Source organism: Salvia splendens, chromosome 5 (genome assembly GCF_004379255.2).
Source record: "Salvia splendens isolate huo1 chromosome 5, SspV2, whole genome shotgun sequence".
NCBI classification, from domain to species: Eukaryota; Viridiplantae; Streptophyta; class Magnoliopsida; order Lamiales; family Lamiaceae; genus Salvia; species Salvia splendens.
The window spans coordinates 31,152,147-31,172,333 of NC_056036.1; the positions used below are offsets into that span (position 1 = coordinate 31,152,147).

The 20,187-nt window shown below is 34.6% G+C and overlaps 1 protein-coding gene and 1 long non-coding RNA gene across 2 annotated transcripts; one reads left to right on the forward strand and one right to left on the reverse strand.

The window, feature by feature from the left end:
- Nucleotides 1-6,052: 6,052 nt before the first annotated feature.
- Nucleotides 6,053-8,232, reverse strand: LOC121804101 (protein FAR1-RELATED SEQUENCE 5-like). The gene is made up of 4 exons (XM_042203643.1): nucleotides 8,002-8,232; nucleotides 7,827-7,921; nucleotides 6,654-7,675; nucleotides 6,053-6,447 (listed from the first exon to the last, which is right to left on the reverse strand). Exons 1-4 carry the CDS (start codon nucleotides 8,230-8,232, stop codon nucleotides 6,053-6,055), a joined length of 1,743 nt encoding a protein of 580 aa, XP_042059577.1.
- A 6,527-nt stretch (nucleotides 8,233-14,759) lies between these two features.
- On the forward strand, nucleotides 14,760-16,723 carry LOC121803555. The gene is made up of 3 exons (XR_006051068.1): nucleotides 14,760-15,114; nucleotides 15,284-15,346; nucleotides 16,580-16,723. It is a non-coding gene; the product is annotated as an uncharacterized LOC121803555 (long non-coding RNA).
- Nucleotides 16,724-20,187: the final 3,464 nt, after the last annotated feature.

Genomic DNA, 20,187 nt, shown 5'->3' on the forward strand with positions numbered 1-20,187 from the left:
ATACCAACCACCTTTGTTCTCAATGTGGTTGACTTGTTCAGTTACCACATCGGCAATGTTGCCTTTGGCATGTTTGATAAATTTGGTTCCATCAAACTTCTTGGTTGGAGGCTTCATATTTCTCTCGACATCTGGACGGGTGCCAAATGTCTCCCACATTTCTCATGGAATGGGCGGGGCCAAATGTCTCCCGACATTTTTTTAAGACACTGACGGGTGTCAAACGTCTCCCGATATTTTCTAAGGGACCGACGTGTGCCAAATGTCTCCCGACATTTGCTAAGGCACAAACGAGAGCCAAAAGTCTCCCCATGTCTCCCGATGAACGGGAGACCCACGGGTGCAAAATTTGCTCCCGACATCTCACATGGGATGTAAGGAAGCAAAACGTCTACTGACATTTCCTAAGGCACGGATGGGAGCCCATGTCTCCCGACAAACAGGAGACCGACGAGTGCAAAATTTGCTCCCCGACACTTCCCACGGAAGATATGTGTGTCATACGTCTCCCGACATATTCTAAGGCACGGACGGGTGAGAAATGTCTCCCGACGTTTTGAAGGCACGGACGTGTGAGAAATGTCTCCCGACATTTTCCATGCCACAGACGGTAGTCTAATGTCTGTCATGTCTCCCGACGAATGGGAGACGTCCCTTGGGACCAATGAGTGCCAAATGTCTTCGAATATTTTCTAAGGCACAGATGGGAGCAAAATGTCTCCCATGTCTCCCGACGAACGTGAGACGTCCCTTAAGACCAATGGGACACACCCAACGACCCTATCCATGGGAACGACGGGAGACGTCCCGTAGGACTTACCGACCATTCACATTCACGAGGTCTCTCCCCCACATTGGAGTCAGTCATGTTGATCCTAAAGGCATCAACTCTCGTGTTGGACCCGACCACTCAATCCATTAGAGGATTCTACGGAGCCACTAAAAATGGAACCCCCAGTTCTCGTGTTGGCCCCTAAGGTCCTAACACACGTGTTGATCCTGAAGGCCTCAACACTTGATCCGTTGGAGGATCTCAAGGAACCACTAATAGTGGAACCGTCAATTTGCGTGTTGGCGCCGAAGGCCCCAACACTCGTGTTGATCCCAAAGGCCTCAACACACGATCCATTGGAGGATCTCGCGGAACCACAAAAAGTGGAACCATCATTCTTCGTGTTGGTTCCGAAGGCCCCAACACCCGTGTTGACATCGAAAGGTCCAACACTCGATCCTATCAAGGATCCCATTGAACCACTTAATGTGTAACCATCGGTGCCACTAAAGGTGGATACATCAGTCAACCCAAACGAGTTAGTAATTGGTCATGGCGTTATGGGCAGTCATAGGTAATGATGTGGACTCGACGGGAGTCGTGGTCATGGCGGGGACCCGACGGGGAACCGTGGGCACGTCGGTGTTTGAGTCAGGGAAAGCGGCGACGGGGAACTCAGCGACGTGATCCATCTCCACGCTAAGGTATTAGTTTCGAAAGTTTTAGATTCATTTTAAAGTCCAACTTCGATTGGCATAATCTTGTCTCAGAAGAGTACAATAATTTGTCTTGCGATTGTTAGAAAATAATGGATAAAATTCACAAGCCGTGTACAGACGGTACTCTAACAATTATAATAGAAGGAAAATACCAACAACAAGGGGCATGGAAATTACAACGGAAATAAAATAAAACAAACCAACAATAAGTCGAGTCGAGGGAAGCCGTCTTTCTGCAAGATAAATTACGCCCCGACTAGTGCTCACGGAATGACGTATTGCCCCCAAAGATAAAACGACTTCCTCCTAGCGTGTAGAAGCACCTCAAGCTAGGCACCGACGAACTTGATGGAGTTCCGAGAATCGAGGTAGACAATGCTCCTAAAATGCACACTATGATGTAGATAACTAGAGAGAGAAGTGAGAATGCATATTGTGGTATATATTTTTCATTCCTCTACAACTCCATCCTTTTATAGGCACAAAAGGTGGATATGGAAGGTCATGGCATTAAGACACCATAAACCATAACATTAAGGAATTGGTGGTTACAAAATATGAAAAGCCAAAAGGCTCATAAACCATAACAATAAGGAATTGGTAGTTACAAAATATGAAAAGCCAAAAGGCTCCCATAAATCCACACGTTTCCAACAATCGGACGGCAACAAGCAGGAGCAAGGCAGCCCCTCGGAGGAGCAGAGCAAGATGGCCGTTGCAGATCAGGCGGCGGTGGCAGATATAGATAGGGAGTACGGATGGCGGTACTGCCACAAGAAATTCAGCAACAAGCAGGCACTGGAGAAGAAAATGCAGGACAACAACTACTATGATGATGGCTGTGCCCACCCACCCCTTTCTTCAGTTCCTACCACCACCGCCCCTCTGGAATGTTGGCCCCATGCCTTCCTCCTTTCCATGTCCGGACCATCGAACGCCTTCAGCCCCTGGGCTTCGCAGAATACCTCATCCAGCCCAGCCCGGATACCCTAATACGAGGAATGTTCCGGGAAACCAGTACTTGGATTTGTCTCTGAAATTGTGATGACTTACTTCATCATCTTCTTGTGTTAAGTACCTTACTTGTCCCAACTAAAGTTAAGGTGTTTTGAAATTAATGGAATAAACTATATCTATTTTATTTTGTCTTTCATCATTCCGTACTCTTTTAATTTCTTAAATTATAAGCATCCGAATGTAAATTATGTAAACATTTGATTTAAGATAAAACTGATATCATCGGTTAATCCATGTAATCTGCATTAATAGTACATTGAAAGTTGAAACAAATTAAACAAAGAAAAAGATACATTAGCGGACAAAAAATGTTGATTGAGGTTTCATTGAGATTACTTTCATAGTTAAATAGTACTCCCTCCATCCCGCACTACTCGCACGTTTCTTTTTCGGCACGGAGATTAAGGAATGAGTGTATAGCAAAGTCAAATATTACGGCTGTAGATGAAAATTTTTACTAAAAATGGAAAGAGTGCAAATAACTTGGGACGCCCAAAAAGGAAATAAGTGCAAGTAGTCCGGGACGGAGGGAGTAAATAGGTAGGTGGGTACAGGGACGGCAGGAATTCTATATAGGCGGGGCAAAAATACATATAAAGATATTTTAAGAATTAGAGAAGGTGCAGCATATATAGAGGATATTTCAAAAATTTAAAAATTAATAATCAAAATAGTATAAATAATTTTTTTTCAGCTGGGGCAGTTGCCCCTTGTTATGCCCATATGGATCCGTCCCTGAGTGGGTATATATCATATAACAATTATATTTATTACTATTAGATTTTAAGAGTAGTACAATAGTCCAATTATATATTTTTGGCATTTTCTTTTACTTTCTACTCCTCATTTTTAAATATTTTCTTCTTTCTTTCTCCAATCGTTTTTTTGCATTTTTTTTCTTCGTTTCTTTCTTTAATTTCAGTCCCTTCTAATTAAACAATTGCTCTTCATTTACGTCAATTTAGTTAAAATCAAAGAAGATCTCGGAAATTTTCCATAAAATTAAAGGAACGAAAACGAGAAAAATATTTATGTGTTAGAGGCTTAAGCCCTCTATTCTTATAAGGTGAAATCATGGTTGTAGATTTCAATTTAATTAATGTTTCTTTTTCATTTAGTCTGAGAGAGTGAAGCGACGTGAAAATTAGATTTAGAGATAGAATTTGTAAATTGAAAAATTGTGATGATTCATATGTGCTATATCTATCTGATATTTTGATTTAGTAAATTGAAAAGTTATTATGATTCATATGTGCTAGTGATTTATCTGATGTTTACACAATCATTTGCAAGTAATGGCATTCTAATTTCATGTAATTAGATGTAACACTTTAACCTAATGCTGATTTTAAGAAATGTAATAAAAAATGAATTGAAAATGTTAGTGTAATATGAGTCCTACTTTTGTATAGTATTAGTTTTACGAGGATCGCACATTTTAGGTCCCCGAACGTGGAAAACCATTAATCACATTCCAAGTCCTTCTCTACTTTTTTTCCCATTTCACCCATAAATCCCTTGATAGCATACTTAATCTAAATTCATTAATATTTTAGGAATCCAAATTTAACATTACATATTCCATTTTAATTTTCAAATTTATATAAGTAATTTATATATATATATAGGGGCGTCATTCTCCTATTCATCCCTTAGATCCTTTATTCTTCTTAATATGAGCCGTTAGATCTCATTCATCAACGGTCCAGATGATCTACATTATTACACTATAATGGTGCATTATTAGTCGGTGTGCATTATTCAATTGAAAATCTGCATTATTACACTATAATGGTGCATTATTAGTCGGTGTGCATTATTCAACTGAAAATCTGCATTATTAAATGTCACGTGGCACCAATCTAACCGTCGGATGACAAAATCGTGGGGCTGAGATTAAAAAGAACAAAGAACAAAAGATACAAAAAGGAAATGAATAAATCCCTATATATATATAGGGTCCTATTAGGTTGAGATTATTTATCTAAATTGAGAAATGAGATGCAATATCAGCCACTAATTCACAAGATTAACTAAATGTCAACAGCTATCACATTATGTCAACACGGGGGTATAAGTGTCATTTCATTAATCAAATGGCGGAAAAGAATAAAATTAGATTTGAAATCATTTTCTAAAACCTTCTCTAAAACTCTCGCTGAAATATCTTCTGATCTTCATATAATTCATACAATTGTGCAAACACAAATTTTTCTAATCTTCAAAATTCAAATCGTAAACCTTCAAACATAAATTTCTACAATGACAATTGAAGACCAAATTCGAAGAGAATCGGTCGAAGAGAATCGGCGTTCCACATCAGCGATGGTTCCGACTTCTTCAGGTTCACCAATTGATTCAAATTTTAAGTATATTGCTTTAATTTTAGTGTATTAAAACAAATCTGGATTTGTTTTCTTATGAATTCGATTTCTGCTGAATTTTTTTGTTGATTAGCCATGGTAGAATCGCAATTGGAAGCATCACCTTCCAGTTAAGGATTTGTTTAAATTTTTAAGATTATTGACATTTCATACAATAGCTGTTGACATAGCTATAATAACAGTATATGCTTGTTTGAATAGCTGTTAGGATGACTGTAGATTGAACCAGAAAGAGTTATTGATATAGATTTATTGTGTTTCATTTCATACAATAACTATTGACATAACTATAAAACAGAGTATATGCTTGTTTGAACAGAGTATATGATTTGTTTGACATGGCTATTGACATAGCTATAATAGTTATTGACATAGTTAAGGATCATTTCATACAATACCTATTGACATAGCTATAGACATAGCTATAATAACCAGTTAAGGATTTGTTTGAATGGCTGTTAGGATGGCTGTAGATTGAACCAAAAAGAGTTATTGATATAGATTTATTGTGTTTCATTTTGGATTTATTAACAAAACATACTTAATGCCTGAACTTATTATTGATATAGATTTATTGTGTTTCATTTTAAACCAGAGCTATCAAAAAATATAAAGAAGTCTCCATACAAAGTTGTTCCTTTAGATTGAGCCACAAGCACCAATAAAGAAGACAGTGGTATATATTTGATGAGACACATGGAAACTTACTTTGGCAGAAAGGGAAGTGAATGGAATATTGGATTTTTTCCCCGTGGCACAAAGATTCTACAGATACTCAGAGGAAGATATTGCGAAGAGGTGCTTACATCAGGGAGCAACAAGAAGTGTATGGATATAGTACGTGTCGCTGACGACTGGATGACAGCAAACAAGCACAGATTGCCTGAGTTACAGAACAAGTTTAAGGAATGGTTTAGCTGTAGAAGCAAGAAGTAAATAACTGTTTTATTCTGATTTTGAACAAGAAGTGGTTTGGATATTTGATCTTATCATGTTTTTTAGATGGATATGTAAAACAATTATCTCAAACTGATTTGATTCCAGTGCCAAAAGTCAGAGTGCAAAATCAAATATCAACAACTAATAAGAAAATGTCAATAACTTGTAGCATATGTTAAAACTAAAAAACAACTCTGTTTGTTAAAAAAGAACAATTATGTCTACTTTCTGCCACAACTCCTGGAATTATGGTCAGTCACTTTATGACACTTTCCACAACGCCTATGAAGTTTACTTGCTTTTTCAATTGCTTTCTCTATGCTCGACTTAATCCTGCTTTTCTTGTCACTTGCACCTCCCTTTGTACTAACCACATCTGGAGCATGTGCAGTTATTTCTTCAGGTACAACAATACCATATATGTTCTTGATGGAATCATTTTTATCAACTGATGAAGATCCAGTAGTGTCATCAGTAAAAATTTGAGGACCAATACCCGCAAGCAAATTATCCAATGCAATCAGATGATTTTTATTCTTAAAAGCGCGTTGATATAGACCAAAGTAACGTCCATGACACCTGTTACCAATCTGTAGCTTGCCATCTTCGTTAGAACCTGCAAACATATAACATGTCAATATCCTATATAAATTATATGAACACTAAATCCGTAACATGTCAACAGCCTATATAGTTTATGTCAACACAAAATTGAAATATACTAAACATGAGTGTTTTTGTTAGATACAGAGAATGTCGTCATCCTGTTTGAGCAACATATGACAAATAAAATGAAATATCTATAGGAAACAGTTCACATACCTTTGTCAGACGCACTTTCATCACTCGTGAGACCATGAACTGCCTTCAATAATTCACTTTTCAGCCACCGGTTTCCAACATACTTCTCTGGAATATTGTTGACATCTTTGTTTCTGAGGACGAAGCAAAGGCGGCTGCATAGATAACCACACCTTTCAAATAGTTTACACTCACAATCAAATGGCTCAATCTCTATCTCATGTGTAACTATGAAGGTCTTCTTTCTAGCATCAGGAACTTTAAAGACCTCGATGTTCTCCAAAGTGGACATGCTAATCATCCGACAACTCTTATCAGCCTCAGAAATTAATTCTTGTACCACTCTAAACATCCTATCTGTGTATACAGATGCCAATTGCTTCTCAAATGCTAAATCAGTGGTATATTTTGGAGAGATTATAGAATCATAATAGTCAAGCCTTTCAGTTTGATTCCTTTGAGCATCAATGGCATTATTATACTGAAGAGTGAAGTCAGCAAAATTAAACAACGGTTTCAAGTACCTCTTAAAAAAACTGTTTTCAGATTCTGAAAAAGATGTTGTTCTCATTAAAGAACCCATAGGAACATCTCGAAAGTAGGCTGGGATCCACAAATGTCTAATAGCAAACATGTCCTTAAACCATTTATGATCTTCCACGCCATATTTTTCAACAATACCAGTCCATAATATGTCAAACTCATCTGGATCTAACAATTCTGACCAAACACAAGCTTTAAACTCCTTACTAAACTTTTCTCTATCAGAAAAAGATTTAGGTATTTTCTCAAACAACTTGCTCATAATATGCCACATGCACAAACGATGCCTTGTACCAGATAATACCTTCTCAATTGCAAGCCTCATTCCCCAATCTTGGTCTGTGATTATGATCCTTGCAGCAACACCCATGCATTCAACAAACACAGTGAAAAGCCATGAGAATGCATCACAATTCTCACTGGATACGAAACCAGCTCCAAATGCAATAGGACACCCGTGATTATCTTTCCCGGTAAATGGACCAAACACCATACGATACCTATTGAACAAATAGATCAGCACAAAACATGAACAAATTTTTAATAATAACCAATGTCAACTACAAATATATCCTATGTTGACTACTATGTCAACTGCTAAGTCAACTAACTACTATGTATGTCAATTACCAAGTATAATAAATAAACTACCTGTTTGTCGAATATGTTGTATAAAATGCTACAACATCTCCAAACATATGGTAATGTTTCCGAAACTCAGCATCAGACCAAAATAAGCTCACTAACTTATTATCATCGGGAGATAATTGATATTTGTAAAAAAAAAGCCTTCACAAATTCTCTTCTTCTCTTGCATCTGATTTACGATCATTTGAACATCCACTTCTTTCAGTTTCTCTTTAATATCACGAGAACAATTCCTAACATCATTCAATGTACACCCAACAACATCATAACCACCCAAAAACTCCTTTAATAAGTTGAAAGTTGAAGTAAGACCGATGTTAGCTTTGGTGCAATCTTCAACAAACTTGTGATGAATATCATTCATACTGCGATTTCCTTTCATAAATCGCTTATGATCTTTGTCAACCATAGCATGATTGTGTTCCTCAATGAATTGATGCACAAGATAATATTTAACACCACAATCAGAAAAAAACTTGAAACTGATCCTTGCTCCATATCCACACCTTTTTGTGCCACGTCTGCGTTTCTTATTTGAAGTTACTTTATCATTGGACGGCCTCGAACGAGAGGTTGCGTGAAATGGAAGTTATATGGAAGATAACCGAACCTATTGGACCAGTTAGCAAATGTCGTTGCCACTTGATCGATGCAATCTCGCTCTCACTCGATTCCTACCAAAGTAATTTATAACTCTCAATTTTGCACTACCTTAACAGTAAAGCGGCAAGTTCGGGGTCGATCCCACATATAAGTTGGTGTATCAAGTGTGTGAATAGTGAACAGGGGATTGGCTGCTGTCACGCTTTAACTTGGGAGTTTTTAACTATTGATTTCACTCTAGGCAAAATTAAACTGACTAACTTGAACAATGTAAATTTAACTACTGGTCAAGCGCATCGTAACGAAACTGAAACTAAAGCAGTAAATGCGATGATGAAAACGAAAACAACTTCGATTAAACTAGAATAGTACAGCGTGAAATTTAAACTAAACTAACCCTCTGGAAACTACGAAAGTAAGTAAAACCGAGAAGGTCCTCGGCGGGAAACTTAAGAATACGCCGACAGATAACAAGTATTCTGCAGCGCTTCTTCAATCGCCCTTTCTAACTAAGCAAAACTCTATCTACGCTAAGCTAAGCTATTCTAGAGAACTGAACTAAGCTAAAGAACTAAGCTAAACTAAGACGGAAAGTAAAGGATCGGATTCTTTTCATGTGGTGGCACATCCTCTATTTATAGGCTCGGCACGACCTCCAGCTGGATAACGATCTTGGCAGGGAATATTTGCTCATGCTGAGAATGAGCGACTCATTGATTGCTACGTGCTCTTCTTCTAGAATGACGACGCTTTTCAGCAACAGAATCGTGACTCAGCTCCGTCCTTGCGTCTCATATTTCAGCACGTGTCCCCTTCTAGAACGTTGTCCTTGATAACAGAATGTTGCGCACCATCCAGCTCATAGCCTCGCGTGTCCTTCTTCTGACATCCAGTGGTCCCCTCCTTAACTGCTTGATTACTCCCCTTGATCAACATCCCCCGAAATCTGACCTTTTTCTCCTATTGAACTCGCTTGATCAGTTTGGCTTGTTGCCTTGGTCAAGCGGCATTCCTGCACATTTAACACTTGCTTTGCACGATAAACCGATCAAGTAGAGTACATTTTATCCTTAAACCAATGCATGAAATGAGTCTTATCAATCATCATCTGACACGTTCACATCCTCAGATATACTTACATCGACATCCAATGGATCAACTGTATGAAAACCTTGTGTGTTGCAAACAACATACTGAAAAGTAATAACACCACCACTAGATCTATTTCCAAATCTTCGACGATCAAAACAAGCCTCTTGAGTATACTTTTCATAAAATGAAATTCCCTTCTCAAGTGAAGAAAATTTTTGACCTTCATAAGGCCTCAACTCAGCATTGCAAATTGGAATAACAGATCCTACAACATAATGGGAAAATATGTCAACAACCTAAAACAGATAATGTCAACTAGCATATCTTAACTGACCCACACCAGAATCCATAATCAAAATCTCAAAATAAGCAGCACCAACATATCAGACATCCTATCATGGACTCTCAACCCTACCCATAACCCCTTCATCCACCAACAAACACCACAGCAGGGGTTCTTCAGCCAGGGGAGGGTGCATTTTGCATACAACTATTTTGTATGTCAACAAAATGTCAACAAAGAGTATAGCTACATAGAATATTTAACAGGTAACATACATCATGTCAACATATATGCATTTATGTCAACAGAACATCAATTCGAACCAGAACATAATGTCAACTAGCATATCTTAACTGACCCACACCAGAATCAAAATCTCAAAATACGCAGCACCAACACACCCAAACCAACATCTTAGACATCCTATCATGGACTGTCAACCCTACCCATAACACCTTCCTCCACCAACAAACACCACAGCAGGGGCTCTTCAGCCAGGGGAGAGTGCATTTTGCATACAACTATTTTGTATGTCAACAAAATGTCAACAAAGAGTATAACTATATAGAATATTTAACAGGTAACATACATCGTGTTAGTAGATTTGCATTTATGTCAACAGAACATCAATTCAAATATCAACAGCTGTGCATTTATGTCAACAGAGTATAATTCACCAACAAAGTATAAAAAAGTCATGTTAATGAAAACCAATCCAAATTACCTTCACCATTCGTCGACGTCGACTCAAAATAAGATGAAGAATCCATCCGATAACACCTTAGGTATTGATTACGAATTGAACTCGAAGCTAAAGATGAAAAAGCAAAAAAAACTGATTAGGAACAAATTCGACTGGGCATCAACAAATAAAGCATAAAAATAGAATCAAAGTCGATAAAATCAACCTAAAAACTTCAGATTCAACCAAAGTCCGTCGAATTAGTCGCTTTTTTTCAAAAAATTGATATACTAAGGAATCGTCGAATTAGAGATCGCTGAAATCATTGAAATCGTCTGTGTTCTAATTTTCGAATCAATTGAATCAGAAAGCATTGGAATCAATTGAATCAGAGAGATCTCACCAAAATCGCGATTGAAGGCTGAAGAACCCTAAACTAAACCACGAAATGACCATTATACCCTTTCATAATAAATTAATCTAAAAATATTTTTTGTGTGGCAAAATCTAGACCACTCATTTAATAAAAATGAGTGGCTGATGTTGCATCTCATTTCTCAATTAGCCTAAAAAATCTCAATTGATCATGGACCTCTATATATATATATATAATAAATTTTAAAAATAAATATTATTACTATATATATACACATCACATTCACGAATAATAATAATAATAATAATAATAATAATAATAATAATAATATTATTATTATTATTATTATTATTGTTGTTATAACTGATAGTTATGCTAATATATTTAATGTATATACATAACTAATATAAGTTTATTATTATTTTATGATTAATTAAACATATAAATAAATATAATAATAGCATTCTACGTAGGTTTTTTTGGTTAATAACCAGTAAATACATCAACTTTTAGTCTATTAAAGTAATATTATAGTACTGAACATGATTTTTAAATTATTATCCTGTTTTTACACTACAATTTCATAGAAATTGAGCATTATATGGAATTCAAGGGTAAAATGAGAAAAATAAGTGGAGAAGAATCTGAAACGTGATTAATGATTTTTCAGAGACATGTGGTGATATTTTTTTAAATTCAGAGACCTAAAATGTGCAAATTCATTTTTCAAAGACCAAATTTGAAGTTCATTCTTATAAAAATGAAAACACCCCACTTGTGTTTCATTCTTTCTTATATTTTATTATATCTATTTAACATACTAAAAAATAATAAACCTCATATAGAAAAAGAAATATTCCTTTCTTTCATTAATAAACCCCACTTGGATTTGACACAAGTTAGGAAATTTTAAATTCGTTGACCTTTCAGAATATGGGATTGAGGCGTGCGGATTTTTCGAAATAAGAGTTTATTGGATTTGTCTCCTCTTATCCTTATTATTTATCTCATAAAATATATGAATGGACCATCTTCTCCTCTCCCTCTTTCTTTCCATTTCTTCATCTCCATCCCCGTTAACTTATCTCCTTCCTGTAAACTCGAATTCTGTAAATTACCTAATATCACAAATAATTCATAAATCTCCATCATCTTAAATACTACTCTCTCTGTCCCACTACAAGTCATCAACTTTCCATTTTGAGTTATCCCACCACAAGTGATCAATTTACTTTTTCAACAAAAGACAAATCTTTAACTCTCTCTTACTTTAATTCTTCTCTCTTGCTTTATTCCCTACTCCTTACTTTATTTTCTCTTCATCTCTTTACTTTTTCCTCTCTCATACTTTATTTTCTCTACTTTAACTCAATATATGTCATTTTCTTAAATCTCATGTCCAAAGAAATCCATCACTTGTGATGAAATGGAGGGAGTATTTATTATAAACAGCCTTAATAAATAAACCGAACCATATCCCACTTAGACAACTCACTAACAAGCATTGTTTTTATAAAAAATTAAAAACAGATAATCACCATAAAAAAATGGGGAGATTTTGAAAAAAATAATAATAAAAAAGAAAAGAAAAACCCACCATAGCAAATGCTCGATAGATTAAAAGAAGGAAGACTGAAACCAAATCTATAAAAATGAATAGAAAAAGTGAGGAGCCTAGCATCTGGGTTGTGGAAGCATCCATGAGAAAAGAAAAATTACTCCCTCCGTTCCATAGTGGTAGAGTCATTTTGTCATTTTGGTACGTTGCATAGTAATGGAGTCATTTCTTTTTTTAGTAAAAGTTAACATATTTCTTCTCACTTACTTTACCTTCTCTTACTTTATTATCTCTTTATCTCTCTACCTTTTTCTTTTTCTACTTTATTTTTCTTTACTTAACTCAGCTAACACAATATTTCTTAATCTCCGTGCCGAAAAGAAATGTCTTCACCACTATGGAATAGAGGGAGAATAATATTGGTAGAAAACGCGAAGTGTGGAGTCACTCTATTATGCAAAAAAAATTGAAGGAAACAGTTAAGGTGATTGAATTAACGAGAAGGAGATGAAGAAAGGGAAGAAAGGGAAGAAGGAGAAAGATTGTCCATTCATATATTTTGGGAGATAAATAATAAGGAAAATAAGAGAAAAATTCAATAAATCCTTATTCCGTAAAATCCGCACGCCTTGATCCCATATTCTTTCAGTCATAGAATTTTATCCCAAATTTCGAAAGGTCGGATAATTAAGACCCATAAGAGCTGGTAGAAAAAGTTAGTGACATATGATTCTTGATTGTTATTTTTATAATAAATATGAGTAAATTAAATTAGTAAATACAAAGTTCTTTATTAAAATAGAAAAGATAAATTAACAAAATTTGTGTATACAAAATAACCTCAAATTTTAAAATGATTTTTAGTCAAATTGGTTTTTTCATTAACTACTGCTACTATTTTTTAACTGAATTACCCTTTTATTATATTGTAAGTCAAATCACTACTAAATTACAAGAAATATATACGGTAGTATGAAATATATACAATCATGGAATTAAAACGTTCCATTAATATAGCAAATTTCATAAACTAAATTTTTTAATATGGCAATAAAAAGTTCCATTAATTTTGACTTCTATAATTTCTATCTAACTAATATTATCATTTAAAAATGGAAGTAATATCATAAATATCTAAAATTCCTAACTATTATCATTTTAATTTATTTATTTAGTTATACTATATCATATCAAATTTTATTTCATTATTTACGCGAGAAAATATAGCGTATAGAAGAAAATCGTTTTAACAATCATCTATAAATTATTCTACACTAATATTAATCTCGTTTAAAGATTTTTGCATGAAGATATAGAAATACAAGGAAATCAACTTAATTTACATCAATCGGTTAGGTAATAACACTAAAAGAATAAGTAGTACTAGTCATTTTTCTAATTTACAATTTGAGAATTATTTAAAATAAAATAGTTGTAGGCGTACTATAATCATTTTAATATATTTATTACTATTATTATCATAGTATCTAATTTTGTTTCGTCTTTTTTGCATAGAGATATAGAATATAAGAAAATCAACTTAATGATCATTAATTATTTGGGTGATATCACTAAGAAAAATTAAGTTTATGTACATGTAGTCATTTTTATAATTCACTCTCATAAAAATTATTTAATAATTAAATAAATTGGACTCAAATAATTATATATGTCATAGCTAATTCCTTTTTACGAATTTTGTATACGTTTCATGGTTTCTGTGTGAAGAAGATGTAGAGTATACGATGAAATCGAATTAACGATCATCAATTAGTTGAGTGATACCTACTGAGAAATTAAATATACATACATATAGTAATTTTTATAATTTATAATCTTAAGATTTACTTAAAAATAAAATAATTGGACAAGAATGACTATTATCAATTTAATTTATTTTTCTCTATTTTTATTTCATGTAATTTTGTTTCATGATTTTTACGTGAAGATGTAGTGTATACAACGAAATTGACTCAATGATCATCAATTAATTTGGTGATACTATACATGTATGTATAAGTTTTTATAATTTACAATCTGAAAATTTATTTAAAATAAAATAATTTGACATGCATAACTAAATATTACATACTCTCTGTTTAGTTTTGTTTCAAATGTTTGAGTAGATATATAGAGTATACCCAGAAATTTGTTCAAATGTTTGAGTAGATATATAGAGTATACTCAGAAAAGTATATATATATATATATATATATATATATATATATATATATATATATATATATATATATATATATATATATATATATTATATATATATATAGGGTCATGCTAATGTCCTTTTGTATCATTAGATTTAAGTTCCAATTCGATTAGGGTCATTGGATTAAGGAGATGAACGACCAGGATTTGAGTAGTAATTAAGCACCCCGAAGTTCATTATTTAGACTATTTCGTTCATTACGGGGGTGAATTAGTAATTGTATAGTATGAAATTTTGGAGAACACGAGGGGTCGCGAATTTAGCGGGATACACCCGCTGATTACAATCTGCCGCCTCATTCTTCACAAACCGCATTTACTCCACTAATCTCTCCACTATCCATCTCAAAATCCATCGGACTTGCAAAACCCTAGCCGCCGTGGACTTTTTTGGCGACGATTACACCGGTTTTTCAGTGGATTTGTATTCTCGTGGTCGGTTCCGAACATTACTCCGCCGCGTTCTAAGTAGAGGTAGGGTTTTTCCGATTGGTATTCAACTGCTTCGGCATTTTCGAGTTTCAATAACCCTTTCTCCAATAATCTATAGGAACACAACACCCACACCACAATTAACCCGATTACCACCATTCGACCGGATTTGATATTACAATCTAAATCCCTGTTGTTTGGTTGTATTCAGACGCAGATCTTATAATGCCGAAAAGAGGACGGCCAAGCAATTCGCAGCAAACCCAGCAAGATGGTGAGCTTTTGTGTTTCGCGTTCAACTGTAATTGCCTTGGATGTTTGGATTGTAAAATCAGTCAATGTTGGCTTGTTCCAGCATTACTCGATATTAAATCTGCATTATTTGACAAAATAATTACATTATTTTAGCATGTGAATGCAGTTTGGGCATATGTGATTTCAATTGGCAGATAACGAAAGCATGTTTGTATATTCATTTATTCACATGGTCTATGCATTGTTTTAGTATGTGGGTGCATTTTGTTTCCTATATGAGTACATTGTTAATGTTGTTGCTGTGGTCTTAGATTGTGATTAATTAAATTGAAAGTGTGTTTGTTCATTGCAAGATAGGATCTTTTCATTATTTGTAAAATATGCCTACATTATTTGAATATGTGAGTGCATTATTGTGGTTGGTTAGGTGGTTACATGTATATACATATCATGTATGTCGCAGCATGCTTTTGTTATAACTGCATTATTCACCTATATGAGTGCATTATTTGCTGATGTGTTTGAATTATTTGAAAATGTGATTGCTTTATGTTGGTGCCTGTTTTAAATCTGTTTTTGCATTACTTGTTATAATAGCTTCATTATTTTATTATGTCAATGCATTATTTGGATGGTTAATTGGTACATGTATATATATATCTTGTATGCTGCAGCATTCTTGTGTTGTAAGTGAATTATTACACTATGTGATTGCATTATTTGATGATGTGATTGAATTATGTGAAAATGTGATTGCATTTTGTTGGTTCCTGTCGTAAATCTGTTTTTGCATTACTTGTTATAATAGCTTCATTATTTGTTTATGTGAATGCATTATTTGGATGGTTAATAGGTACATGTATATATATCTTGTATGCTACAGGATGCTTGTGTTGTGAGTGAATTATTACATTATGTGATTGCATTATTTGCTGATGGGAATCCATTATTTGAAAATGTAATTGCATTATGTTGTATCCGTTGTAAATGTGTTTTTTCATTACTTGTTATAATATCTTCATTATTTGATAATGTCATTGCATTAATTGGATGGTTAAGTGGTTACATGTATTCATATCTTGTATGCTACAGCATGCTTGTGTTGTGACTAAATTATTCCAATAGGTGATTGCATTATTTGCTGATGTGAATGCATTATGTGATAATTTGATTGCATTATGTTGGATTCTGTTTTTAAATTGTTATTCAATGTATTGCACGGTTAATGATGCAAGTTGGTGATGCTCGACAGGGACAAAGCTGGTGAGGCGCAACATAGAAGATGCAGTGGATGATCTTCTGCCGGTTGGAATAGCCAGGAAATTCCGCGAACGAATTACGGAAGCTTCAACCAGCTCTGCCCAAAATAAATGCGAAGACAAGAAGAACAAAGGCCGGAGGGAGGACTACTTGTACTGTCGTCGAACACCTACAGAGTTCTTGTCCCGCCTGAAGAATTTTACTCCGCCGCAAAAGGAATCTGTTGCCGAACTAGGATTTCAATCTATCCTGTGCTTCGATGCCAGGGAGATTCCTGGCCAACTGGCCTATTGGGTGTTAAGCGCCTTCAATCTAGCGCGATGCCAGATTGGATTGTCAGGAGGTGGAACCTTAGATCTGGATGAGGAAGACGTCCATTTGACGTTAGGATTTCCTCGTGGCCGAACACCTATCTCACGGCCTATGGAACATCAAAGCAACTTCACCTTCAACGACTTGGTTGCTGCCCGGTGTGGGAAGGGGCGTTTTAAAATGACCCCGAAAGACATTTCCCATCTGATGATGCAGGAGGTTAATGGAGGCGACTTCTTCAAGAAGCTCTTCATGTTCTTGTTGGAAAATGCGTTGATAGAGACAAAGGGATGTGCCATTGTTTTGTGTTTAACCAAACTTTAGAATTTTATCCTTAACAAGCATTTTGTAAAGTACAGTTCTTCGAATGTCTATTAGTATGGATTTTTGGACACAAAGGGATGTGCCATTGTTTTGTGTTTTTATATCTTGAACAATACATTATGCTTCAGGATAAATACATTATTTAGATGCCCACATTGCGTTAATCATTAAATGGCCATGGCCTGCATTACATAGCCATTTTCATGCATTACATGGACAATTAAATGCATTATGCATTCTGCATTAAATATTAAAGTCCATTCATTATGCTAGATAAAAATTACATTACTAAGGTGAGCTTATTGAATTATACGTATTAGCCATTCATTATGCATTATGAATTTAACTGCAATTCTATGCATTATGTGGCCATTTTCATGCATTATATAGCCATTTACATGCTTTATTACATTGTGTGCATTATTTGGTTTGATATTTACATTAAAGGTACTTTTTAATGCATTATGTTTTTCTATGTCCTCGGTGCTGAATATAAGTACGCATCATATGCATTATTAGGTTATTTTAGTTCATCATGTGTTAAAAATTACATCATTATATTGTGGGCATTATGTGGCTTGAAATCTACATTAGAGGGACTTTTAAATGCATAATGCATTTTTCATACTGGGCCTTCTGTCCTCGGTGCTGAATATAAGTACATATCATATGCATTATTATGCTATTTTAGTTCATCATGTGTTCGAAATTACAGCATTATTTGGTACGTTAAGTACATGTGTCGGCACTGGGGCCCAGATGAAATTGCAGATTGCTAATGGGCAGAATGTCTGTCAATAAAATTGTAATTCCTGAGTTTAGTTAATTCTGACGCAACTCAGACATGTTACAAACACGAAACATTATACATGTTACGCTATAGATGCATTATATGATATATACTACACATTATAAAACATCAACCAGTGCATTACATAATCAAAATTATACATTACAAGTATAATTTTTTATAACTACTCATTCAATGTTAAACCTACGTAAATGTTTTGAATCGCATATTATACCACAAACCTGGGCCCAGAAATCTGGAACCCTACGGGAATGATTGAAAGCCAATGTCACATGAAATAACAACACCTACAAGCTTGAATAAACCGTAGCAACAACAAAACATCTAAACGCCTAAAATGATTCAATAAACCAATACCCAAACACACAAACATGAAACGTGAATTCGATGATTAATTCACCTATTGGGTCGTGCGGCTGAATTAACAATTACAATTGTAAGGATCTGCAATATTACACCAAACAGTAAACGGATGGCACCATTTCGCATATTAAACCACTGATAATCAACCAACTCACACTGATAATCGACATATCTTTTCCAGATACTAACAATTGACAGAATTATTTCAGTACACTTCTCCAAAAATTGCAATATTACCTTCTTCCATTGACACTCGAAATACCGGGGAGGAACCGTAATCGTGAGATTTAGATTCTACACTCGAAATATTCGTCGATTATCAGTGTGAACTCGGCTAAAGAAGGGATTGTGGAGAACGCATTAAACTAAATCTGAACAAGATTTGCTGAGGAAAATCAATAAGCGTTGAGGGAGTAATTCACGCCACATTCCATAACTAACTACAAAACACAATTTCTTTTTTACCCTTCACACGTAAAAAGGGCATGCAATCAGATTATTAGAATAACTTATGTTGTCCATTGGATCGGCTAAAATGAAGGGTGGAGATTAAAAAGGAGATTGGATTTAATAGGTGAAAAGGATTTGAGCACATCCCTATATATATATATATATAGTCATTTTTATATTTTATAAACATAATAATTATTTGAAAATAAAATAGTTAATTTTTTATAAAATATAACGATAAAAAAGAGATTATCGAATAACGAATTAATGCCTACACCATTCCAATGAGAAAGATCTAATTAATCTTTTCCTAAATTTGTTCATATTCAGTTTGGAAGCTTAATATTTTGCTAAATGGTCATTTAACGGTAAATATATAATATAATAAATTCCTGAATCATTATAAATTTATCTCAGCATAAAATTAGGGGTGGTGCGGTACGGTATACCGCATCGAGAATGTCATACCGCATACCGTACCTCAAATTGCAGTAAGATAAAATGTCAAACCTATACCTTATCGAGACTTTGTTTTTTTTACCAAATCCTACACCATCCCGGGAGCTCCGCCAACAAACACTCCCCTTAATTCTACCTCTGCAAAAATGTGATAAGATCAAAAAAAGAATGATGATGTTGGGATATTAACCGAGAAAAATGCGTAGCCATAATTTGTGTAGGGAGTTAGTTTATAAAAGAGAGTATCAACTCCCATTATCAACGCCTACCCAAAATCTCTTTCACCTCCAAATTTTATTTTCAAGCAAGTAGACGGAAAACTTTCCAACCTTCCAAGTTCCAATACCAAGTTTTCAAGTTTTCGTTAAGAAGGAGAATTTCAAATTGGAGTACTCATCACAGAAATCTCTTATCATTGTTTTGAGGTAATGATTCTCAAACCACAAGTTAAATCTTTTCAAGCATGTGTTTTTTATCAAGCATATCATGTTAGCATAGAACATAGAATCACAACTAAGCATGCTTCAGAAACAATCTTTCAACTCTTTCTTTTCAAATTCATGTATGAAAACCATTTTATTTATGCTGAGCCTAATTTACATACAACATATGCAAAGTCTTAGAATCAATAAAATGATTAGAAAGTAGGAAAAACTCTTAAAATGTTTTCTCTTTGGAAGATAAGCATCTTTCGAAATTTATAACGGAAAGTCTAAGCATTCAAATGTAATTTCCTTCAGTCAAAGTGAAGTTAAAAGAGTTGTTTACCTTCCGTTAAAATTTCAGAACGAGGACAACGTTTGAACCCCCGATCGTGTAGAAAATCGACACTGCAACTGTAGGAAACGGTAGCCACTTCCGAAATAAATTTTAGAAGATCT

Bases quoted from the DNA above. Each gene is read 5' to 3' on its own strand.
- LOC121804101 (XM_042203643.1), bottom strand. From the start codon at position 8,232: ATGGTTGACAAAGATCATAAGCGATTTATGAAAGGAAATCGCAGTATG. The intron at 7,676-7,826 runs GTAGTTTATTTA...TTTGTTCAATAG, and splicing joins ACAACATATTCGACAAACAG to GTATCGTATGGTGTTTGGTC. The intron at 6,448-6,653 runs GTATGTGAACTG...ATATGTTTGCAG, and splicing joins TGAAAGTGCGTCTGACAAAG to GTTCTAACGAAGATGGCAAG.